Consider the following 26,881-nt stretch of genomic DNA (forward strand, 5'->3'; position numbering starts at 1 on the left):
TGATTTTAATCAAGTTGAATTTTAGGTAACCTTAAGACATTCAAGAACAGCAATCAGAAAAAAAAAAAAAAAAAAGGAACAGCAATCAGGTTGCCAGATGGATAGGACCATGTAAATTTATCATCCCAACTGAAAGTGAATAGGAAAATTAAAAATAAAGTTTTGTATGTATTTTGAAACATTTGTGTATTGACTATCAAATGTTTTATTATATTGGACTTACAAAATAATTATTTTTAAGTCAAAATTTGTTCTAAGTAAAAAATAAGTAAAATAAAGCAACATTTTTAAAAAACTTCTCTTTATTCTCTTTAGATCAATTCAGTTACTTTCAGCACACATTCACATGCTTCAACCAGTTTCTTAGCTACATCTGTATCTAGTATTATGTCATTGTTATTCTTATGAAGAATATCTTTTTATATAATAAGGTTTTATTATTTTTATTTTTTATGACATTGCCTTGAGTCTTCTTCAAAATTGTATTTTATGGTTAATAAGTTCAAAATTGTTGACACATTCAACTAATTTTTCTTTGTAGATCATAATATCTTTAAATAAAAGACATTATCTCTATAGGTACTGAGGTACCTGGTAAACTTAGAGCAAATTCTCCTAAATAAAGGACATTTTCAATTGTAAAATTTTTAATATTGAAACATATAAACATTTTAGTCCAGATATTTTCATAGTTACTCTCTTGTTTACTCCCTTCAAAGACATTTTCTTGGGTTAATTTTTTTTTTCTTATAAAACAAGTCAAACAAGATACTTCTTGACTCTAAAAGTTTTCACCAAATGTAGATGCTGCAAAATTGTAGGCCTTCTTGATTTCATCCTACTCTGGGACAATATATTGTTAAATATCCAATTAAAAATAGGAGCTTCATCATAAAATTCTCCTCCTAAAGTGAGTTATCCCAAAGTGTAATCATTGAATTTCAAAATTCAATTTTGTGCTCCAGTTGTGCTTTCATCATTTAATTTGTGCAATTCCTCCCATGCTTTTGTAGAGATAAATGTCATGTCGTCTTGTTCGCAAGCTTTGTTCTCAATAATTGCAATTTGATAAAAGCTTTAAAAGCTGTAATACTTTGGTGCTTCATTTGTTGAATATTTGATTAAAAATTTCCAATTGATTTTGAACAAAATGCAACCAAAATTCTGTTCTCATTTAGAGGCCTCATTAACAAAATTTAAGGGTCTCATTTACAACAACAACAAAAAAGCAAAATCAATGTTGATTAACAAAGCAGCTTATTAAAGGCTCAAAATCTCTAAAATCCTATTGATAGCAGACAGTAAAGAGAATAAGCATGGTCTGCTTCCCCAAAACACAAAAATTTTGTGTTTTTGTGATTTACTTTTAGCTTCATAAAAACTGTTTTGTTCACTTACTTTGTGTAGATTTTGAGAACTATAATTCCTACTTTGAAGGTAGAAAATAAATGCTTGTCTGTATGCAATTATGATTCATATGGATACCGCAAACCAATTCAAAATAAATTTTTACTCCTTTGTTGATTTTACTCCTTTGTTGATTTTACTCCTTTGTTTAATATAACAGGTATATTGCTTTTACCAAAATTTATATTCATATTATTGTAGCAAAAAATAAGTAAGTTATCATTAAAGTGGAGCTTTTTATTTTACTGAATTAGCAATAACATTACCACTAAGACAGTATTTTACCTTCAATAGAATGAATTTAGAAAAACTTTACTTTGATTCCATGAATTGACTGAAAATAATTAAATTACATTGGAATTAAGCTAAATTATTTTCTGTTTGAAAAATCTGATGACATTGACCTAAAACTGCTGGTTTTAGTTCTGCTAATAGTGAAAAGACATTAACAGCTACCACTTTATATTCAAGAAGAGTTGGAATTAAAAATTATTGAAATTATTTCAGAAAAAGTCATGTACTCTAAATAAAAGTGATACTACACATCAGTCTGAAGTGTAGATTTTCATTTATAGTACATTGTTCTTCTAAAGTAATTTCAATCACTTTTCTTCTATGCTTCTGTTTTTACATTTGTAAATTATAGTCTTTGGGCATAAGTTTTCTTAAAATAACTGTTAAATCAAGTAGATGCTAACGTTTCTTCGGCAGATTTATGTTTTCTGGTTTTTATGTGGTCATGTTGTCAGTACATCCCCCTACAGTGGATCATAAATACCAACAAACATTTTATACAAGTTACGTGTCATTACTAAATTTCATGAGAAATGAAAAGTTAGTATTCAAATTTCTTAAAACATACATTTTTGTATTTTTTATCTCATTGCTGGTGAAAGGGTTATTGTAAAGTTTTTTAAAGAGTAACCAAAATATAAAATAAATTTAGATTTATACCACATGATGCCAAAAGCTATTAGATTATTCTCTGAGAAACACTGCTCAGTCTCTCTTTCCTAAACATAGTTCACATTCCCCTAACCTTTAATTTTCCACATGTCCTGTCAATCCCCCCAACTAGTGACCTGAAGTTTCCATGCATCTGGCAGATTTCTGCATGGGAATAGTTGGCTGGTACCTCAAGCTGAGAGCAGGGACAACACATTTGACTACTTCTCCCACCACCATTTGAGACATGCCTTCTTGTATCCATACAGACACATGTAGTTTTATTGGACAGCTTACCTCTTTAAAAGAGAAGTGTTGGCTATAATGGGTATGGGAAAGGTCAGGAAGAGAAAACAGGGTTATCCCTGATTTTCTTTCTTAACCACATGCTTAAATGGTTCCCTATCCCTTTTCATTCATTCCTTTGTCCCCTCCCTCTTCTGTTCTGCCCATTTCATACCCTAAGCACACGTAGTGTGAAATTGGAATTCATTGTTCTTTTTTTTAATTATTATTTATTTATTTATTTATTTATTTATTTATTTATTCATGAGAGACAGAGAGAGAGAGAGAGGCAGAGACACACAGGCAGAGGGAGAAGCAGGCTTCATGCAGGGAGCCCGATGTGGGACTCAAACCCAGGTCTCCAGGATCAGGCCCTGGGGTGAAGGAGGTGCCAAACACCCGGGCTGCCCGGAATTCATTAATCTGAACCAAGAGATAGTCTGATGCCAACTACCCTTTGAACAGAGCATAGAGATAATCAGTTACCATTAAATATCAGTTACAAATCTCATCTCTAATCTTCAAAACAAATCCATGAGCTAGATATTATTTTCATCTTATAGATGTGGAAACCCAGAGGCAAGGCTACCGGCCTGATAAGTAATGGAAATAGAATAGTGCCCAAGCCTGCATTCTTTCTGTTGTAATGTGACTACATTTCTAAAAGGCATCCATAGCTGAAAGTGAACAGAGTTCTTTTTAATAAAAGCCCTACCCTGCCTAACTTATTTATTCATTCTTTGAAAATACTTATTGAGGGGTGCCTGGGTGGGTCTCTAGTTGAGCATCTGCCTTTGGCCCAGGTCGTGACCCTGGGGTCCTGGGATCAAATCCCACATTGGGGTCCCTGCAGGGAGTTTGCTTCTCCCTCTGCCTGTGTCTCTGCCTCTCTGTGTGTGTCTCTCGTGAATAAATAAATAAAATATTTTTTTAAAAAGACACAAAATACTTATTGAGTGCCTTCTATACACCAGGCACTATGCAAGGGGAGTTACAGGAGAGGCTAATCTAGTGACCTTACACCAGGAACCCTTATGGTATTTCTGCCCAGATACAGCAACAAAGTAACCTTGATACAAAACTTCAAGGTCAACATGAACCATTGCAGCTGTAGCCTACTAACCCCATCCCAAGGCACCCAGCATTCTGATACTGCCTCATACACATCCTATATCCCAGCAAATGGTAGTTTTTGAGGTTGAGTCTTTTACACCTAAGCATCATAACAGCCATAAGAGAGATATGGGACATGTCCTTCCCAAGAGCTATAGCAATCCTAGTATCTTGTCCAGTGTCTTCCTCTTGCTTCCTCTCAGGAATCTGGAATGCAGATAGAATACATGACCTGGAGCCTCTCCTTGCACAGGGAACCTGTCCCTGGAGCCTCTGGCTGCATCTGCACTCTGCCCGCAGCCTCCCGTGAGTAGGAGGGCTGTCGCTGTCCATGACTGGAGGGAATAAGCAGTCTCCGCTCTTCCCCGGTTCTAAACCAAAGTAATTGGGTTTAATTTTAATTTTTTTAATGGCTTGGAATTAATAGAAGCAGCTGCTGCCAGTGTGTGGGTGTCCTTCTCCAGAAGGCATAAATAAATAAATAAATAAATAAATACCCTACATATAAAATGAACTATGAAAAAATAAACAATATAGTGTGTAGGACAGAAAGGTTAATTCAAGAATCGCTCAGTGTCTTTTTGTTATCAAAAAATCAGCTGGCAATATGTAGCTCTGTCTCTCCTCCCACACTAGTGCCCATCAGCCTCTGATAAGATGGTAATCTGATTAGACACTGGCTGTAAAAATGTGTTGCCTGTATCTAAGCACTCCCTCCCTCTCCCCCTCCCTCTCTGTGACTCACCAGGAGATTAGCTGTGACAAAGTGTGGAGAAAGATAAGAATAGAGATGCTGGTGACAGGAGCACCATTATTATTATTTGGGGATTGGAATTAGGAGTGGCTCCTGTTTGCCTAGGGAGGGTGGATTTATAATGTGGGCATCTATGCCAGCTGCCTGGCTGTGCCAGACTCCAGAGAAGAAAAGGAGGGGCGAACTGGCTCAAGCCAGGTGGTAGTCAAGGTTTTTCTAGCTAAATGTAGACTAAAGGCCACATGTTAGCATGGATGGCAAACCAGAGATTCAGCTGCCCTTATGAAAGGAAGAGGGATGAAGTCTTAGGTTAATTTGAAATATACCTGGAAAACTGAATGCCAGATTACTTCCCACCCCTGGAGCAGTGAAGAAGGAAAATAAAGAGACTGTGCAATTGCAGCTGTTGGCTGAATGTCAGTGAGCGCAGCCTTGTGTGGTGGGGAGAATATGTGTTCATCCGTCAGGTAGTAGGTACATCAAATAGGTGGCAAAGTATTGGTTTACAGGTGGTGCTTAATATATGTTGTGCCCTTTGGAAGTATTTGAGTGACTTCATTCTGCATATCTCTTTTAGAATTTACAATATGAAAAAATTCTTTGTTATTTTTCCTTTCTGCCAATATGAAGAAAAAAATTGTGTCTATTGTCTAGGAAGAATCTCGGATCAGAACTCAGCTATCCATATCCATATTTTTTGCTAGACTAAAGAGAAAATTGGGGCTCCAGTCTTTCAGGGTTCTGGAGGAGGGCAGGAAACGCTATTGTTTTAGAGAGGCTGATGTAGTCCATTAGGCCCTGGGCTCCTTTGCTTCCTCTGTGTTCTACTAATCTCCAAAATGATGCACTGGAGAGAAATCACAGAGGATGGTAACTGAGAAGGAATCATTCATTCATTCAGTCAGTCCTAAATGCACTCACTCATTCATTCTGCAGATATGCTTTGAGCTTCTCTTCGGGGCCAAGCACTATGCTAAGTGCTATGGATTTTGAGATGAAACAGAAATACACCAATTTCTGCAATTAGTATTTAGAGAAATTAGTTCATGGAGTTGCTGACAAAGCTTTCAAAGAGGAAATGTCACTTGAGCTGGATTTCGCTTCTCTACATAAAGGTATACTATGTAGAAACGTATGAGAACAGCAATTGCAGAAAGAGGGAAAACCATTTTAAAAGGCATGAAGGTTTTCGAGACCTAATGTATTCAGGGCATGACTCAGTTTCACATGGAGAGAACACAATATTTATCTGTTGGTATAGCTGAAATTTGTTAATCCCTTAAAGTTCACTCACAAATATATTCATTTACCCAATTGATAAGCATTTTCAAAGCTTATGCAAAGCTCTGTATAGGTCCTGCAGAACCAGAGATGAACAATCTATTGGTTCTGCCTTCAAGGGGGGACAATCGGGTGCTCAATCTAATGGTGGAGAAAGATATTTTTCAAATTGATATAATGAAAAAGAGGCTATAATAGAGAAGTATATAGTATGACTGTGAATTTGTTCAGTATGTACATGCATGTGTGTGAATGTGTGTGTGTGCTTTGCTCATATGTGCATGCCTGACTAGATTTGAGGATGTGAGTTACAGGGTCGCCTCACACATGTGGAGGCCCTCTTCAGTCGTCAGGATGGACCCAAGATGATGGTTTGTTCCAAGAGCTGGATCAGCCTTTAGTTTTCTAAGTCCCGAAAGCACACACTCCAGGTCTTGAATCTCTGCATCTCTGGCAGGATCAATGTTGAACTGGTTCCTTTATGACATTTTCTGGGGAGTCATGGACAAATTTCTTCTTAAGAACAAGCATTCTGGGCAGCTCGGGTGGCTCAGCAGTTTAGCACCACCTTCAGACCAGGGCGTGATCCTGGAGGCCCAGGATCCAGTCCCACATTGGACTTCCTGCATGGAGCCTGCTTCTCCCTCTGCCTGTGTCTCTGCCTCTCTCTCTCTCTCTTTCTCTCTCTCTCCCTCTGTGTGTGTGTGTGTGTGTGTGTGTCTCATGAATAAATAAATAAAATCTTAAAAAAAAAAAAAACAAGCATTCTTGGAGCACCTGAGTGGCTCAGTCAGTTAAGCATCCACCTTCAGCTCAGGTCATGTTCTCAGGGTTCTGGAATCAAGCCTCGCATCGGAGTCTCTGCTCAGCCGCAAGTCTGATTCTCCCTTTTCCTCTCCCTCTGTGATGTCTTTTGCTCTCACTGTCCCTCAAATAAATAAATAAAATCTTAAAAATAATTTTTTTGCATAACAATCATTCTTGACTCTATCTTTATTTTCATCCTATCATTGGGATAATAGGAATAACTTCAGAGGATAGTTGTGAGGATTAAAGAACTTAATACTTCATAATATACTTAAAATTATGTACATGGTCAATAATATGTATACATATTAGGAATTATAATTATAATAACTTATCATCATTATTGTATTGTTTTCACTGATATCTCGATGATCTGTATTAAATGGAATCAGAAGGCTGCCTGGTTTAACCTAACATCAAGTATAGGAACTTATCCTTGATGGGATCTCATAAAACTTCCCATGCTTGCACTCCCCTGTAACTTGGGCCTTTTTTCTTTTCCTCAGTTGAATGCTAAAGAGTCTCTATACTGAGATAAAATCTACTTCCCTATGATGTCTACCATTTATCTTCAGAGTTGAGTCTTCTTTTCCTATGATAAAACAAGCAAGTATTGTTAACTTTACTATGCCATTTCTAGTGAGAGAGAGAGAGGAAAAAGGAGACACTCTTCTTGCCTTCAAAAAGCCTATACTTTCTTTGAAGAAATCTCCATGTACTTTTGGTGTTCACTGTTAAGGGACATACCAAGTTATAAAACTTATTTTGATATTATTATGTCAAAGTAGAGAAAAATTAATGAAAGCTGGATGGACAGAGAAGGATTCAGAGAAGAAGTACATTTAAGGATAAACATTTATACCTTCTTTTGTCCATTAACTAATTAGTTCACTTAAAAATATTTTAGCTTTTATTGACAATCTACTTTATGCCAGTATAAGTTCACCAAGTAGTTAAGATGGCAAAGAAGGCAGTCTAAGTGGAAAAAAAATATCAAATACAGAGAGATTCCATAGAGGTACAGGAGGAAAGGCATAAAATTCTGTTAGGGAATTGTGAGTAGCTCAGTATGAATAAAATACAGGGTTCAAGGAGGAAGAAATAGCTGATGATACTAGATCACAGGGCAATCTCAGGAAGCCTTGTGGGCCAAACCAAAATATAAGGATAGGGAGTTATTTCAAGAGTCTTTTGCAAGAGAGCAGATTTTTCTGGAAATAGAACTAAGACTGTGAGCTGGATGACAAGGGGAAAAAGGAGAGTGGCATGGTACCACAGGGTTATGAGCAACAGACTTTGGAGTTATACTAGCGTGCATTAATACAAGCTTTGTGGGTTACTAAACCTGCCACTTCAGGGAATTTTTTACCTCTCTGAGCTTCAGTTTTCTTGTCCGTGTAAAACGGATGTTAATAACCCCTGGCTCATGGGGTTATTGTAAAGTTTAAGTGATAATGCATATAAAACATTTAACAGGATGCCTGAGACATAGTAAAAACATGATAAGCAAAATAAGAGAAAAACCAGAAGTACATTACAAATGAGAGACACATTTTTCCTACTTAGTCCCAGCTTTATTTTCCTCTCTTCTTTGTGTTACTTGAAAGTCCTCATGAATTTGGCCTACTGAGCTCTTCTCAAATAGATTTTTATTTATATTCTTAGCAGGGTCTAGAAAATCTAAGCCCTGAGCAGCATCTCAGCTTCCTTGAATGATTACCCCAGGGCCCATTACCTTCACTCTGTCTGTAAATCAAGTTAGGCATCCGACCCACTCAGGAGAGGAGCTGGGACAGCTGCAGGCCTTAGATGAATTCTCTTGATAGCACATAATCAAATTTGGTGGAGATGGCAGGCTCTCAGAGTCAAGTTGCTAAACTTGGCTAGAATTGGAGAAAACTGGAGTGATTGAATTTAAAGCATGGACCCTGATCGGATATACTAGTAAATGAAGAGTTGAGAACAGAAGCATCATAACCCGAGGGGCCTATCACTGTAGGAATCAGTAGCGTATGAAGACATGCTCACCTTGCGCTCAGCTCAGTGAGCCAGAGCCTGTAACCAGTATCACTGACTACTGGTAAGAGACTTCAAGGCCACTTTCAACTGGCATTCTTGTTGAATGCAAATCTGGAACCCCAAGACTAGTTAATCCCACAGTCTCACATTCTTGCATGTTCAATCACATCACAAATGTAGACCATCACCTATACCCTCGTGTCTGCACTGGTCTGGTCTTGGTTTTCCATTGTTCCCTTCTCTATCCAGAACTTTCCAGTTTTTCCTCTGAAACTCAGCTTCATGGTTAATAATCTCAGTTGGGTTCTCTGGCTTTTAGTCCACTGATTCCTTTACCTCTTCTCTTAATCAAACAATGCTTGGTGCATGATATTGAACAAATATTTGCTACATAAAACAATGAAGTAAGACCACTGATATGGAGGCCATTATTCTCTCCATTTCCCTCTCCAGAGCTGCTCATTCTCTTACTCCACTTACAGAAATATCAGGAAGAGATGATTTTTCACTCTCAATGCATCTTCCAGGCCATTATTTCTTTGTCTCATAACGGGTAGCCCCCACATTTCAAAATAGGAAGGCTTAGGGTAGCAATCTGGTTAGAAATGAGGAATGCCAGGCAGCCCGGGTCGCTCAGCGGTTTAGCGCTGCCTTCAGCCCAGGGCATGATCCTGGAGACCTGGGATCGAGTCCCATGTCAGGATCCCTGCATGGAGCCTGCTTCTCCCTCTGCCTGTGTCTCTGCCTCTCTCTGCCTCTCTGTGTCTCATGAATAAAGAAATAAAATCTTAAAAAAAAAAAAAAGAAATAAGGAATGCCTAGGAAGGACTTGTCTTAAAGTTATATTTACATTAAAAGAAGACTGTTGTTAACCTGAATATTTATTTGTGGTGGTTTTGGGAGTAGGAGGCAAATGGACTCTTTTGGTGGCCCAAGCACATCCAGTAGGTGGCCTTTGATACTACCACTGGCATTTATGTGCAAAGCCCTGTTCCTTTGTTGCTTACGCTCTTCTCTATACCATCCTGTCCTCTTCAGCACTTGCAGGTTCTCACCCATATTAGACTTTATGTCCCATCACTTCAGCCCCTTTTTTTCTAATACAGTCAAATCTGTCTTGTCTTCTCACCTGTGCAGCTACTATCCTTATTCTGTCCTTCTGACCACTATCATCAATTCCTTAGACTGGCACACTCATGATGCTTAACTTCTTTCACTTACTTGAAAGGTACCCTATGACTTCAGAATAATTTTTAAATACTTTAATCTGGTTTAAGTATTTAGTCTGGCTTCTGCCTTCGTCTTAAGACACATTTCTCATGATTTCCCTTCTCACTCATTGTGCTTCAGCCATGATGAATTCCTTTCAGTTCCAACATTTTACTTGTTCTCTCTTGCCTCCTGGCTTTTGTGCACACTCATATCTGGAATGCCAGAAGTTCATAATTTATCAAGAAGGATTATGGAGGAGTGTTCTAGGTACTGCACATGGAATCAGACAGAAACAAATTTGAATCTCAGCTCTATCATTTACCTGATTGAGATCATGAGTGAGTTCCTTAACTTTTATGAGCCTCCATGACCACATTGGCAAAGTGGGATAATACCCACCTTGACCCAATGGTTGTGAGGATTAAATCAGGTACTGAATGAGAAACAACCCATACTATGCATATTCTTCCTTTCTCTTTTCCCTCATTCTTCCCTCAATACTTTTCCTTTTTTCCTTCCTTAATTTTTGTTTCCTTCCTTAACTTCTTCCTCTCTATGCTTTTCTTTTCTTTTTTTTTTTTTTTAAAAAAGGTTTTATTTATTTATTCATGAGAGACAGAGAGAGAGGCAGAGACACGGGCAGAGGGAGAAGCAGGCTCCACGCAGGGAGCCTGACGTGGTACTCCATCCTGGGTCTCCAGGGTCACGCCCTGGGCTGAAGGCAGCACTAAACCGCTGAGCCACCTGGGCTACCCCTTCTATGCTTTTCATTAATGTTTGAGTGAGATTCATAAGATCCAGGGCAACAGGCAAACAATACAAGCCACTGTATGTACAGAATTAGTGTTTTGTAACCTCTGCTCTTCCACAGGAAGCCCACAGCTGTACTTCCCACTCTGGCTACTGAGGAAGCCTCAGAAGGACACCAGGGTAGAAGTGAGATTCTGCAGCAAACTGCATGTTATAATGCTCTGGGAGTTCTTAGCAATTTTCTTCAGGCTGCTGTACCTGGAACCAATCTTGTTTTTTCTCAGCCTTATCACTTACACCCTCCTCCTCACACTGTCCTCCACATGCTCCTGTGTCTCTTTTCTTCTCAGTTGAATGCCAAACCCCTACAGGTGAGCCTTGCATCCTTCCTCTACTGTGCTAGTAACCCTCAAGAAAACATACCTGCCTTGGGCAGCCCAGGTGGCTCTGCGGTTTAACGCTGCCTTCAGTCCAGGATGTGATGATCCTCGAGTCCCAGGATCGATGGAGTCCCGCGTTGGGCTCCCTGCGTGGAGCCTGCTTCTCCCTCTGCCTGCGTCTGTGCCTCTGTGTGTGTGTGTGTGTGTGTGTCTCTTATGAATGAATGAATGAATGAATGAATGAATAAATAAATAAATAAATAAATAAAATCTTAAAAAAAAAAAAAAAAAAAGAAAGAAAAGAAAACATACCTGCCTGTAAGGAGTTTCCAAACTGATCCTAGTGGATGAGACTTAGGAAGCCATCAATAAAGAATCAAGAATTACTGCAAAATGTGGGAGCTGAACAGGCCTGGAATTGTCAATGGTTGATCATAGAAAAGGCACAGTTTGCGATGGGTTTTGTAGGATTAACAGAATTTTGAAGACATAGAAATGAGAGGCATTCACTGCAGGGAAACAGTGTGAATGGTTTGGATGTCATACATTCATGAGAGGGTACAGTGAGCCTATGGTGGGGATGAATGTAAAGAAGTTCTGGGAATTATGACTGGAACATTTTGCCTTTTCTCATGTATATGTTTTCAGAGTTCCTTTTTGAAGAATGAGCGTGATGACTTAGCAAAATTTGCCTACACAGTGTATTTGAAGTAGTATTTCCCAAAGTGCTTCTGTGGAAAATTAGTGTCATGAAATGCTCTGTAGAAAAATAATAATAATTTAAATGAATGTTGAGTATTCTTTCCTCTCCCTTGAATATTTATAATGCATATTAGCTTATTTTAAAACGATCTGAATTAGCCTTATAATACAAGCCTTATAATACACTTCCCTAGGAAAAGCAGGCCTCCCCTGTTTATTTCAGTAAAATATCAGAGTCTTCAGTTGCCCTCAAGGCACTTTTAAAGTCTGTAACTATATTGCATATTTATTTTTAATATTTTATTGACTGCTTCCCCACCAAAATATAGGCTCCGTGAGAACAAACACATGCCAGTCTTATTTACCATTATACATCAAGAATCTAGCACAATGCCTAGGCATATAATAAATGCTCAAAATAAGAGTAAACAATGACTAAAACTTGTTCATCTTTTAAATTTGCATTGTCCAAACAACTGGTAAAGGATGGGGCTGGAATTTGAACAAAGTACTGCCAACTCTTGGTCTCTTCTTTACCATAGATGGTATGGTTGTTATTCCCAGGCACTAGGAGGAGTTCTTGATGTTACAGTTTTTCTCTTCCTGCTTATTACCTTTTGAAGCTTGAATGATTGTCTAATATGTCCACATTTTTTTGTTTGTATCTTTTAGGCAAAGACTGCCACCTAAAAATGTTTACTACTACCGGTGCCCAGACCATAGGAAGAATTATGTGATGTCCTTTGCATTTTGTTTTGACCGAGAAGAAGATATTTATCAATTTGCTTACTGCTACCCATATACATACACGCGCTTTCAGCATTACCTTGACGGCCTGCAAAAGAGAAACATGGACTACTTCTTTCGGGAGCAGCTGGGTCAGAGCGTGGTAAGACCGAGTCAGAACCAGGCAGCCTTGTGGGAGGAGCTTAGCAATGGGTTTTTATAGAATGGAAATAATGGATATTGATGCTTTGCATATGCTCTGGAACTTCTAATAATTAATTTCATTGTACTATTCTTTGCCTCTGTGGAAGTCACAGAATAAGATATGAGACAGATGCCTGTCCTTCTGAATTGAAGCTGATGGTGCTCTCTCACAAAATACAGAAAATCCAGTGAGAAAAGAAGGAGGCTCCTACTAGGTGTCACAAGCATGTTGAAGGCATGAAAGCATTTTATGAGTGTAAACCTCTGAGATAAAAAAACAAAAACAAAAACCTCTGTCTTTTAATGAATTCAGCTTGCCTGCAGTCACATTAGCAGATGGTGTACAGTTTGGTTGTGCTGCCCACCATGTGCTCTGTCTCTGCCATTCATCAGTTCCTAACCCTTCTTCCTTTCCAGGTGTAGTTCTCTAGGTCTGGAGATTTCAGTCTTCTATTATTCTATATTAGTTTCCTATTGCTGGCTTAACAAATGGTCTTGAACTTGCTGGCTTACAACAAAATGAATGTATTATCTTACAGTTTAGAGAAAGTCTGAAATTGGTTTCACTGGGCTAAAATCAAGATATCAGCAGGTCTGCATTCCTTTTGGAGGTTCCAGGAGAGAATTTGTTTCCCTGTTCTTCCCAGCTTCTAGAGGCTGTTTGCATTTCTTAGTTTGTAATTCCCTTCCACCTTCAAAGCCAGCAATAGCTTAAGTCTTTCTCAGGCTGCATCACTCTACCACTGAATTTCTTGCCTCCCTCTTTTACTTATAAGAATCCTTGTAATTATGTTGGGCTCACCCAGATAATCCAGGATAGTGTCTACATCTAAAGAACTTTAACTTAATCACTTTGGTAAAGTCCTTTTTGTCATGTAAAGTAACAGATTCACAGTTTTCTGGGATTAGGACTTGGACATTTTGGAAAGGGGTGCATTGTTCTGCCTATCATTGTTCTCTATGGCCAATGATACTTCAGCTACTTGTAATGAATAAGCAGGTGATAAATTGTTTTTATGTTTTATTCTTCAAAAATTGTGGATTATGCCTCTCAAATCAGTATATAAACTACTCTAAAGATCCTAAGTGAGAATACTGGTGGCATTGGCAGATAATACGTACTCGAGGTTCTGAGATGTGTTGGTGGAAAAGTGGATTCTTCCCAGTGACTGTGAGTTCCACCTTGAAGGGAGTCCCACTTTAAATAAAAGTTTTCAAGACTAGACTGCTTAAAAGACAGAGTCTAGTCCAGGATACACAAAGAAGGAGAGAAATAAAGAGAGTCTGTATATGGCTCAGGTACCTGAGAGTCCAATCCGTTCTCAAAATCTAGTGGTCTTAGAGTCTAGTGGTCTTAGGCTATTCTTATAGCCTGAGATTCTCTATAAGATTTTACTAAATATCTTCACTAAACTCTCTTCCTAACTGTGCTTCTGGTGGGTGCCATGGGTATCTGGTGTCTATATATCTCAAACTGAGAATTGGTACACATGGTCTATCAGTCAGCATGCTAGCAGGAAACAGATGGCAGCCTCACATTAGGATAATTTGAGGAAGGCTTAATAAATGGGCTATTTACAAGGTGTGGGCAGTGTGTAGGAAAACCACAGGGTATAGTTTATTTCCCCAGGGCTAGTAACAGCCCAAAGGGTGTAAAGGGAAGGAATGATTACCAGAACCCAATAGTAGAGAGTCGTGTAGTAGGCCACCTCGAGTGGAACAGTGACCTTCACTTAAGGAATAAAGTTAGCCTGAGATGACCTCACAGGGAGGGAACTGAGAAAAATAAATACATAGAACTCATTCTCTTACTCTCCTCTGATTTCCTTCTCAGGGTCCCTACTGACCAACCCAACCAGAAGCTAGAGGACAAGAGAGCCCATTGAAGTAAAGATTAAGCCACGCTGGTCAAAGAAAATGGTGGAGAAGGGCAGAGAGGAGATGTAGAAAAGCAAATAGAACATACTAGGCACACGTAGATTAATCGACAATTTATTATTGGAAATAGTAAGATTATCTGAGATGCGACTGTCAGAGAAAGGAGATGAGTGTTTGCCAGATATGAATTGTGATATGAGTTAAGACAGTGAGAAGTTCATGTAATACTTGTGACTTTTAATCTAAAGAGCAAGAATTGTACATTTCATTCCTGTGTCCACCCCAACCCCTTCTTAGATTTTTGCCACGTAGAATGTAGGTGCATACGGAATGGCTATTAAATGAATTGTTGAATGAATGAAAGGATGAATTCATTGTGGATCCAGGATGGAATTATACCATCAGATCTTTGTTTTAGGCAGCAGGATAAAGAAAGTAGGGGAAGAATGGAGAAGATGCAGTTACATAGCACTTTCTCTTCTATTCCATTTCATAGAACTCATATCCACCTTTCTCTAACGTAAGGATGAGACATGAAGTCTTCATTTTGGGTGACCATGTCTCCAGCTAAAAACTGGTAGTCCTCTAGATATGTAGGAGAACTGAAGGACAGTTTTGAAGGACAGCCTGAAGTCTCTGCCACAGGAAGCCTGAATTCCATTTTCAACACTAATACCAAATTACTCATCTGACCTTGAATGTTACTTCCCCATTCTGGGAACAAGTCTTTCATCTACAAAATGAAAAAATTGGACTTGAATAATGTTTTCAAATTATTCTTTGAAACTCCTCAGGAAAAAAACAAACAAAACAACAAGTTGAGACCCTTGTCCTACTTTAGGCCAAGGAACTGAGGAACACTGTGGGATATAAAACAAATCTTGGTGTACTTCCAGAAATGTATTCTATACCTGAGGAAATAAGACATATTCAGACAGAAATAATATTTTTAAGTATATAATTAAGGATCTCATAAGTTATTTGGAAAAGTAATGATCAGACTAACCATCAGGGAAAAGATAGGCTTTATGCTGAGTCTTAAAAGATGAGTAGGAATACTAAATGCAAAGTTGGGGAGAAGGCAGCCCAGATGGCAGGATATAGCCAGAGTCATTGCATGGTGATAATTGGTTAGTGTTGGGAATCTTCCAGTAGAAGATGGGGATAAATAGGAATATCAGAGCCTAACTCTAGAAAGCTTTAATTGTTGTATTAAGGAATTGTGAGGAGGGGGCAGGGAAAGGAACTAGAGCTATAGCCTTTATTCAGATTTAACACACAGATGTGGGGTCAAGTACTAAATGTATATTATCTTTTATACATAAAAGAGTAGGCAAAATTATTCCAGTTTGGAGAATAAATAATCTAAGGCTAAAAAAAAAATAAGTTACTTACCTAAAACAACATGGTTAATTCATATTAGAGACAAGGTTTAAACCCGTGGCTTCTAACACTACATCCTGGCATTTTGATGGACCACTGATGCTTTCTATATTGGACTAATAACTAAGAGCCTCAGTAGGTTTTTGGCAAAGGGATTACCTTATCCAAAGCAGCATCTTAAAAAAGTAAAGTTAATGGAAACGCAGAGTGTACCTGTGCTGGCTAAACTAGTTTAGGGAAACTCTGTGGGTTGCACGTCAAAGCAAATGCAACTACTTTTCCAGATAGGACAATTCTTCATTACCAGGGTGTTTGGTATGGCTCATGTCTGAATGCACCACTATAATTAGTTAATCCTTATTCCAATTTGGAGGGAGGATAATTATAAGTGGGAAGGCTAAACATGCCAACATCCACATCTTAGGGAAAGTGAGCAGAAAGCAAGATTTTGAATAGTGCTGGAACTATTAATCACCATGTCCATAGCTACTATTGCTACTAATTATGTCATCCAAAGTGGAATCTTATTTTCTTGTTCACTGGTGGCCCCTTCTAACTTCCCCAAACAAAATCCCTTTGAACATGCATTAATGCTGCAATCTGACATTTAAGATAAATATATCCTGGGAAAGATCTTTTTTGTCCTTATTGTTTTAACACCCATATTGAGGTATAATTAATATACCATACAATTCACTCATTGTAAGGATACAGTTCTATGATTTTTAGTAAATTTATAGAGTTTTACACTGTCATCACAATCTACTTTTAGAACATCATCTATTTTTTACCATCATCCCAAAAATTTCCTTTGTTAATCCTCACTTCCATTCTGATCTGTAACAACTACTGATCTTTTCTAACACTATAAATTCCATTGCTGAACATTTTATATAAATGAAATCTTTTGCATCCAGCATCTTTCACTTAGCATTATATTTTTGAGGTGTAGCCATGTTGTGCCATGTATCAGTAGATCATTTTTGGTGCTGAATAGTATTCTATTGAAAAGATATATAGCACTTTTTTTTTTTAATTCTTTAGTTGGCAGACATTTGGATTGTTTCCAGATTGGGGCTATTATGAATAATAATGTTATGAACATTCATATGCATACCTTTTAGTAGACATGTGATCCACTTTCTTTTGGGTAGATATCTAGCAGTGGAATCATTGGGTCATATAAGTAAGTTCATGTTCAAAGTCAAAAAAAGAAAAGCTGTCATACTGTGTTCCAAGTTAGTAGTGTTCCAGCAATGGTAAGAGGGAGGGTTATAGTTTCTCCATGTTCTTGTTAACACTTGGAATTATCTATATTTTTTATTGTAGCCATTTTAGTGGGTATATAGTGGTATCTCATCATGGTTTTAAATTGTATTGCCCTACTTGACGGGATGAGCACTGGATGTTATATGTTGGCAAATCAAACTCCAATAAAAAATATACAAAAAAATTTTATTGCCCTAATGACTAATTATGTGGATTATCTCATCATGGGCTTATTTGCCATTCATGTATCTTCTTAAATGAAGTGTCATTTTAAATCTTTTGCTCACTTAAAAACACTATGTTGTGCCCTTATAATGAGTTTTGAGAGTTCTTTATTTTTAATTCAAGTTCTTTGTCTGATACATGCTTTGCAAATATCTTCTTCTAATCTATGCTTTATATTTCATTCTCTTAACCATGTCATTTGAAGAACAGAAGTTTTAAATTTTGAAGTCTAATTTATCAGATTTTTTCTCTTATGGATCATGCTTTGGATTCTCATCTGAGACTCTTTGCCCAACTGAAAACCACAAAGATTTTCTCCCATGTTTTATTATATTTTTTTTGCTTACATCTCAGTCTGTGATTGATTTTGAAGTTTTTTTAATTTTTTGAAATTTTTTATGTATGGCATACGGTAAGGGTCTAAACTCATACTTTTTGCACATGGATATCCAGTTGTTCTAGCACTGCTTGTTGAAAAGACTAACCTTTATCTGTGAATTACCATGGTTTCTTTCTCTTTGGCCTCTGCTCAGTTTTTCTTTTTCTCTTTCCTAGTTTTAAGCCTGGATTCTCAAGGAGCCAACCCTGTATCTCTGTAGGTTAGTGGTCAGCTGTTACTGGGCTGAGTTTGTTCTCACCCACCCTGAGCCCATAATATTTCCATCCTCTGTCAGTGTATCTGTATGTGGGTATGGGGAGCACAGTCAAAGACTGGGCAATTTTCAAGTCTGCCCTGGCTCTTACTTTCCCTTCTGTGTTGTGTTTACCATGAGCATTTACGCAGCTTTGAAGTTGTTGAGGAGTGTGTGACTGGCTTGAGCCTTCTCAGGTCTCTACTAAGGCTGCACCTAGACTCATCCAGGGATATGTTTGTCCTAGCTATGCAACTGCAGGCCCTCCTTGCTTGCCAACCTGTGTGATGAGTGTTTCTACAGATAGTACTGCTTGGTGTGAGCACTTTCCACTTTTCCAAACTGAGTCCCTTTGACCATGACAGAGAAGCTTCCAATCCTCCTTAGAGTGTGGCTTGCCCTAACAGAACCCTGCACTCACCAAGCTTGGGGCAAGATGGAGCAACCACAGCACATCAGCACATCACAGATTCCCATTCTTATTACCCGAAGTTCAGCAGTTTTTTATGCTAACAGTTTTGAGATTGTTGTCTGTCTTTGGTCAATTTCCAAAACACTGAAATGGTTGTTAGTTTTATCCAGCTTTTGTTTTGTTTTGTTTTTTGGAAATAGGGTACCAATACACTCCTTCCGACATAGCCAAAGTAGATTTTAATTGACAAACATTAAGTTTTTTTTAAAGATTTATTTATTTATTTATTCATGAGAAACACACACACACACACACAGAGAGAGGCAGAGACACAGGCAGAGAGAGAAGCAGGCTCCACGCTGAGAGCCTGATGTGGGCCTTGATCCCGGGTCTCCAGGATCACGCCCTGGGCTGAAGGCGGCGCTAAACTGCTGAGCCACCCGGGCTGCCCAACATTAGTTTTTCAATCATACAACCGTGTACTGCCAGACACAGTAAAATACAGTATTATTTTCATACACCACTGACTAATTAGATGAACACCTAACTCTGTGTGTGTATGTGTGTGTGTGTGTGTGTGTGTGTGTGTGTGTGTGTGTTGAAAGGATTAGATGGAGAGCCATTCCTGTACATAAGGATACTTTCAGAAAGGAAGTATCTCACAAAAAACAATAATAATAATCTGATAGTATATTTTAGAGAATCACTAGAAATATGGGGAAAATATTGTCTAGGTTCTGACACTGGCTACCTCTGTGACTTTGAGAAAAGCACTTCTCCTTTTTGGGCCTCAGAAAGTCAGACCAGATTATTTCAAGCATCCTTTTCACTTGCAACATAAATTATAATTCAAACATTCATGATACCCTGATTGTATGTTCTGAGTCACACATCAGCCTGCTGTAATGTTGCTTCTTTATCTTTTTTTTATTTTATAATATTGGTAGTTATTGAGTGCTTAGCATGTGGTAGGCTCAGTGCTGTGACCTTCATATACATTATGTTTACTCAGTCCTCACAACACTCCTATTATGTGATTCATACTGTTATTGAGTGCTTGACATTGAACCAGCATGGTCTAGGCTCTGGGGATACAGCAGTGAAAACCAGGCAGAAATCCATGCCTTCATGGACTTATATTCTAGTAGGAAGAGACAGGCAATATTTGATAAATTAGGAAAAAGGATGAGTTTTGGAGTGAAGGATTCACTTAGAAAAATTTAAGCTCTGAAATATATCAGGATTATCTTCTTCCTTTTTTTTTTAGGATTATCTTCTTCCATTTGTATTTTTAAAAACTGAGATGCAATGAGATCAAGTAATTTGTCTATACCATGCAGTTGGAACTGGAAGCCAAGCTTTTGTAGACTCTTAAAAATGGACTCTAAACCAGTCCTGGATAGGAAATATTCTATTCACCTGTATATTCATTTACTAAATTCTTGCAAAGTCATTCTACAATACTACCAATATCTGATGAGTACTTTCTGCCTGGCAGGCTCTATATGGGGTGCTGGCAGCAGACAGATGGAACAAAACAGACCTTATCCCTGAATAGCATTCAATGTAATAGGCAACACAGATGTAAAAACTAATAATGGCAATAATGGTAAGAGACTTGATATCATAGAGGTAGTGGGCAGAGAAGGGGCACAAGGGAGGAAACAAAGCCTTAGGGAAGAAGATATCTCAAATTGAGAATCAAAATACTGATACAGAGGCTGAGACACATGATGAGTCCTGACAGTTGTGTGCAGTTCCAGACGATGAGAGCATGAGATCAGCCTAAGAAGAACAGAAGGAGTAGTGATGGGGAAAGAAGGAGAGGTAGAAGGAGGCTGGCCCAGGAGTGCCTTGAATGCCAACCTCCAGAACTTGGACTTTATTCTGTGGGCAGTGAGGAACCAGGCAGGAAAGATCATGATCACTGCGGCACTTAACTCTTCTATCCCCAGGCTGCACTTGCTGGTGACAGTGATCTAGAAGTCATGTTATCCTGCCTGTCCTTCCAGGTGGCTTTCCCACCTATGGACAGAGATATTTGTTAACCAAAAGTACCTGAGGGAAAATTACCACAAGACACCACGTATAAAAAGGAGAATGCCATAGAAATGCCTAGAAAAGCTGGTCTCTCTGATCTTAACACCTCACATAATCTCTAGAGTTGGCAAAGACTATAAGGGTCACATTCAAGTTTAGCAAATATATTAGGAATCTTCTATGGACAAGGACCCAAATTGTATAGCCCAATGTCTTCTCTTAACATTCCAGAACTATGACTTTTCAGCCTCTGCTCACACATTTCTTGAGGAGCCTGAGCCCCATTTCAGAGAAAAAATCTCCGCCATTCCCAGAAAGAGCCACCTCCCTGTAAACTTTCTCCTTGATTCTAACTCCACCCTCTGAGTCTGCTTCTCGTGTACTTGCCCTTTAGTTCCTGGAGAGGTCTGTGAAGATAGCAAGCCGGTCACCACACACCCCTCACGAGTCTTCTCCAGGCTAGTCCTTTCCTTCTTCCTCTGTCCCTATAACTCTATATTTCTGCAAATTCTATCATTTCTAAACTTTGTGCCTTCTTTGTTGTTCTCTGGACATAATCTAGGTTAATTTCCATTATAAAATATCAGAACTGGGGCATTTGTGTGGCTCAGTCTTTTAAGCATCTGCCTTCAGCTCAGGTCATGATCCTGGAGTCCTAGGATTCAGCCCTGCATTGGGCTCCGTGCTCTGTGGGGAGCCTGCTTCTCCCCCTCCCTCTGCCTGCCACTCCCCCTGCGTGTGTTCTCTCTCTCTCTCTCTCTCTCTCTCTCTCTCAAATAAATAAAATACTTTTAAAATATCAGAACTGAATATAAAATTTTATAGGCAATATAAGCTTCCTGCAGCAGAATAAGACTATTGCCTAATTTGCTCTGAATGCTAAATCTCTAGAAATGTTACAAGAGTTTACATTAGCTTCTTTTAGCAGTGAAGTCTCCCTGTAGTTAATTTTTGTTGTTGTTCATTAAATAAGGCTATTTTAATTCCTCTGGTATTTTTTAAATAATACTTTTATTTTAGAATAATTTTAGATTTATTTTTTTTTAAAGGTAGACCATCTCCTGGTGCCATCATGATGGACATTGCCAGTCAGGTACTCCTGGGTTCTGGTGTCACCATTGTGTCCTAGCAACTTATGTACATGAAAGTGCTCATCCAGGTATAATATGAGCTTTTCCTCTAACAATAAGACAAGATATTTGGGGGCAACAAGTATGTTAGCTTCCTCATCTGTTTTGTTATGTTTAGTACCTTACGAGCGTTGATGCGAAGCATTCATAGACTTAGCTCCAAGACTGTGTTCAGGAGTCCTTGGAACTGTGGTCCAGGTTAAAGTTTGACAGCTTTACCAGGAGTGTGAAAAGGTTGAAGAGATAGGACCTGGAAATGTACAGAAAGAAGTCACATCTTCCTTCAACCAAATTATCAAGGAGACAACTTCAGAGATGATGACTTGTTCTGCTGCAACCTTCATCACACAACCCTCCCGGGTGATCACTCTGAGATCTGTGGTACAATTCATAAGCAGAGAATCCAAGTACTGTGGACTTTGTAACTCTATGGCGACCATGTATTGGGAAGAAGGCATCCTAGGATATTTTGTGGCTCTTATTTTTCACCTCTAAGGGGACATCGTTTCATTATAGCTCTGAAACTCACCAGCCTACCTTGACAGTACCTATGCACTGGACAATGAGTTTCCACCATGTATGAAAGTTATTCCCAAGCTGTCACAGAATTTTTTGCCAGTATGTTGACCTACCTGTTTGTGCTTATCTCTAATCTTATGGCTGTCAACAACTGTGAGCTTGCTGGTGGATCCCCTCCTTACTCCTCAATATGTACTTCCTAGATAGATTGCTGGTGCATGCTACAACAAGAGAGAAATATGAGCTGAGGAAATAGTTTTTCTGCATAGTCCCCTTTGAGTAGACTTATTGTTGTGACCTGAGAATGTTAATTTAAAGATGTGGGACAGGGACAATGATATTATTGTGGCCCCAGATGCATAGAATTATAGGAAAGAATGTTGATTTCTATATAGTGTGGCACACTTTTAAAATAATCATTTAATCTTGAGAAAATGGGGAAAAATGAAAAGATAATACTTCACCTAGCTTCCTCTAATGTTAAAACCATGGAGCATTTGTCAAAACAAATAAATTAACATTGATACATTACCATTAACTAAACAACAAAACTATATTCAGATTTCACCTGTTTTTTCACTGATGTTCTTTTTCTGTCCCAGGATCCAATCCAGAATACTGCATTAGCCTATATTTTAGAAATATAATTGTGACCCCTTATACTTGTCCTACCATTGGTTTTAACCCTTCATTCTAGCTTGCTGTGATCATTTTGATTCTTGGATTCTCTTACCTGTACCATTAGTGTCTTCACTTAGATTTTTTAAAGTATGTAGTTTTTAAGTATTAATTTAAGTCAAGTATATAAGTGTTTAACAGGATGAGACCCCTGAGATTAGAGATCCGTGCATATTATCAGAGACTTATCTGGAATACCTAAATTGGCATTTTTAAAAATAAATTCTATATCAGTCTCTGAGTTTGATTATGCTTCTAACTCCAATAGTGTAAGTTACCTAAGTGAACAAGATTTTGCCTGCCTTCAACACAATTCAATTAAATTCAATTTAGGTTTAGGAGCAAAGTGGGCAAGTATAAGGAGATTGGAAAAATTTAAGATATGAATCCTGGCAGCTTCTACAACAATCTGTATAGGACTTGTGAAGAAAAGCTAGGATCTCAGAAAGTAGCTAGAGGAAACTGATGGCCCTGTGGACAGGAAAGTCAGGGGACAGAAGACAGTAACACAAAAAAGAAACTAGAAAGGGCCAGCACCATTCTTATCAGCATGGTAACTTCAAAATAAAGTAGCTCTTTTCCATTTTTTTTTCTGTTCCTTCCCCTTTGTTCCTTCTTCCCCTTTGAAGTGAAACATCATGGAAGTGCAGCTGGCAAGATGACCAAACAAATGTATGAAAAATAATTACATCTTTTTGGCTGGGTTTTAAATTGAATAATTGTTGGAAGTTAGTAATCTCAATTATCATTCCCTAATCCACCTCTCAGGAGAGTTCTGTGGACCCCCATCTGTACCAAACCTTGTCCTGATCAGACACTCTAAATTAAACAAGCTTAGTAGTTTTGGCTCCCTTCCAGCAGGCCACTTCACAAGTCACCACTCTCTTGGCATAGTTTTTGCTATTCCCTCCAAAAAGAGTCTCAATTAATTGGAGGCAGATATATCCTCCCAGCATCTGGTGAGGGACTTTCCAACTTACCCAACTGCTGCAGGTAGCTCATCCATTCCAAACCTCAGCACTGGTTGAGCAAGGGCCTGGAGGGGAGATGCTGGGAATTGTGACCCTGGGTTCTTCACTGCTGGAATAAGGAGGCCCATGTCTGATTTACTCATGCTGCAGAGACTGACCCAGATTGCCACACGTCTGCTCCAGACCCGGGTTTCCTGTCAGTGAATGTATCACCATCACTCCATTTCCCATGCCAGAAACCTGTCCTACTTAACTCCTTTCTATTCACTTCTTCCATACTGTCTGTTACCAAATATGATCAAGGCTATAACTCAGTATCCTTAGAATCTATTCCTTCCTTATCTCTGTTGGCAGTGCCCTAGTTCAAACCATCAGCATCTCTCAGGGAATTACAACAGCTTCTTTAGCCAACAGGTACAGGATGTGAGGTAGAACAGGCCTCTAAGCTCTCTCTATATTCTGCTCATCTAGCTACGTCAGCGTTATAGTGGTAGCAGAAAGTCCCAGCCTTCCTTCTAAACTTGTGCTCCCCTCACTGCTTCACTGATCCTCTGGGACCTACCTGACCTAGACACAGTAGACTTTTTACCAAATACTACTTAGCTAGCTAGGCAGATGGCATCGTTTGTGCTAACAGACTGCTATTTTTAGGCCATTCATTCCTCTTCCTTTTATAACGAAGACATGTTTTGAACCTTATGCCATCAACCTACATAACCCTCTGCCATTCCTTATTACTCTCATCTGCCTACTTCTTGGACAGTTCCCTCAATCATGGGGAGCTTTGGTCCATTATTGTCTTTTCTACCCAGCTGCCACCATATTGAATAATTTCAGTATCCCTGAAAATGACCCATTGAACACCTTGTCTCTTAATGGTTTAAGATAAAATAACAAATTCTTAGCTTGGTCTGTAAGATCCTGCGTAATCTGGCCTCTGCCTGCTTCTTCAGCCTGTCTCATAACCCTGTCATTTTGCTCTCTCTGCTCTACCCACACTGGCCTCCCTGAAGTTCTTTCTGTCAGCCATGGATTTTCTCTCTAGCTTATATACACACTGGCCTACATATCTGGAATGTTCTTTCTCCATGGCCCTTTGCCTGGCTACTTTCTATTCTGCTTTCAGGATCCAATTTGAACATTACTAGCTCCTAAAGTTCTTCCCTGATGCACTACTCCCCAGACTAGTTTGAGAGACTTTGTTACATGAGTCCAGCTGGAAGCTCAGCGGCTGATACCTCAATTGTCCACTGCAGCCCACTGTGTCTCACTCCCAGATCTGTCTGCAAAGTTTGCTTATTTGTCTATTCTTTCTGCAAACATTAACTAAGTAACTACAAGGCAGTGAGAATAAAATTAGATGCCTAAGTCAGGAGTGTGAGCTGTGTGGCTTAGAACCCTGACTCTGCTACTCATTAACTGTGTAACCTTAGGCCAATTACTTAACCTCTCTTTCCTCATAAATTAGTGCCCCCTCCCTTCAAAAGATATCCAGAGAAACCCCCTATTCAGTCATAATTTAAGTAGGAAGATCATCAGAGCTAGAGCCATATTGGGATTTTAATTTTGGTTCTGCCACTTATATCTTGACATGTCAAATAACCACTTTAAACTTCATCAGCAAACTAGGCACTATAATTTAGCTTTAGGTCATTGTCATGACAAGACATTTCTAGCAGATATTAGATAACAGATGTGAAAGTGCCTCCTGCATTGGCTGTAAATATTTGGATATAATGCATCTGCAATACTGTTTCCCTTAACAGACTCTAAGCTCTCCTGAAGGTATACAGTTTGTCATATAAAAATGAAACCAGCTAACATTCAGAGTAGTTACTCCTTGTCAAGTACTGTTCTAGCTGCTTTACTATCATTAATCAGCTTTAGCAACTTTATGAAACAGATACTACTACTATCCCAATTTTGCTGATGAGGAAACAGGCAAATAGGAATAGGAAATAGAGAAGTTAAGTAACTTTTTCAAGAGTATACTACTTATAAGTGGTAATACCTGTGTAGAAAAAAAAAAAGATATAGGTTATTGGTTGAGGATAGGAAAGGAACTATAGGAACATGGAAAAGACTCCTAAGAACTGTATAGGTGAGGTAATATTTTAGCTCCTTTCACCCATTAGTCCTCCAAGATAGAGCTCAAATATTATATACCTTTTATACAAAAAGGGAAAAGGGTGAAGGGAGGAATAAAACCCAACTATCAACTAAATCTGATGTTATCTCTTGGCTATTCCTAAAAGGCAGAAGTACCACAAAGACAGTGATTGGAAACTGAGAAAGGCAAGCATGACTTCTTACAGGCTCTTAGGGAAAAGAAAATAGAACCATCTGCAAATCATTATTATCCGTTTTCTAACAAAAATGTCTTGTTACAAGGAGACTTGATAAATGAACTGGATATTTTCCTAGAATCCTATTATTAGCATTCAAGGAGATTGTTTCTGTGCAAAACATCAGATCACTGTCTATAACTTTTGACCTTGCATTTATTTGGCTTAAACAAAGTCTCAAAAATGTAAGATTTTAGAGCAACTTGCAACATGATGTTAGCCTCAGAATTGGTTTAGACTGTACAATCTTACCTTCAAGAAGTTCACTTTATGTTACTTTTAATGACTGTGACAACCAGTAGTGGCTTGGGAATAATATGATGGGGCATGTTGTTCACAGGCCACGAGAGAGACAAAGCACAGGGCCTGGAAAGAAGAAGGTTACTTATGAGTCAGCCTACACCATGGCAGTTGGAATTGGAAAATCCAGGTGGGGCTTGACTGATGTCCCCTGGCTGGAATCTGTGCTCCTTCCCGGAATAAGCTGTTGAACTTCCCAGGGAATCCTTTGGCCAGCAACGCATATGAGGTTGCAGTAACCTTCTTCCAGGGCTCTGCTTGTCTCTGTAGGATTGTTAACAGATGTCGGGGAGGGATGAAATAGGTCAGGTGCTACCTGCCAGGACCTCCCTGTGGTTCATCATTCTCCCAGGAGGTTGCTACTGCCATTTCTTTTCCTCTATCACTGCTGACCTCTGATTCCTCCTTTCCCTGCTTCCTTATTCTCTTTTTTATTGGCAAAAAAAAAAAAAAAAAAACCTTAAATGTGGATTTATCTGTAAGAAGTAACGCTATAAATTTCTTAGAAGAAAAC

The 26,881-nt window shown here is 38.7% G+C and overlaps 1 protein-coding gene and 1 pseudogene across 5 annotated transcripts in view; both read left to right on the plus strand.

Annotated features, from left to right (window-relative positions):
• The window catches only part of LOC112914739 (BEN domain-containing protein 5), a 1,350,915-nt gene that overhangs the window by 857,264 nt on the left and 466,770 nt on the right, over positions 1–26,881 (plus strand). For all 5 annotated transcript variants that reach the window (XM_072724031.1, XM_072724033.1, XM_072724032.1 and 2 more), the window contains exon 5: positions 12,328–12,544. In XM_072724031.1, coding sequence (XP_072580132.1) covers positions 12,328–12,544 — 217 coding nt within the window. The remainder of the gene's footprint in view (positions 1–12,327; positions 12,545–26,881) is intronic.
• LOC112914740 (mitochondrial carrier homolog 2-like) lies at positions 21,497–22,517 on the plus strand (annotated as a pseudogene).

This window comes from Vulpes vulpes, chromosome 10 (assembly GCF_048418805.1).
Source record: "Vulpes vulpes isolate BD-2025 chromosome 10, VulVul3, whole genome shotgun sequence".
NCBI lineage: Eukaryota > Metazoa > Chordata > Mammalia > Carnivora > Canidae > Vulpes > Vulpes vulpes.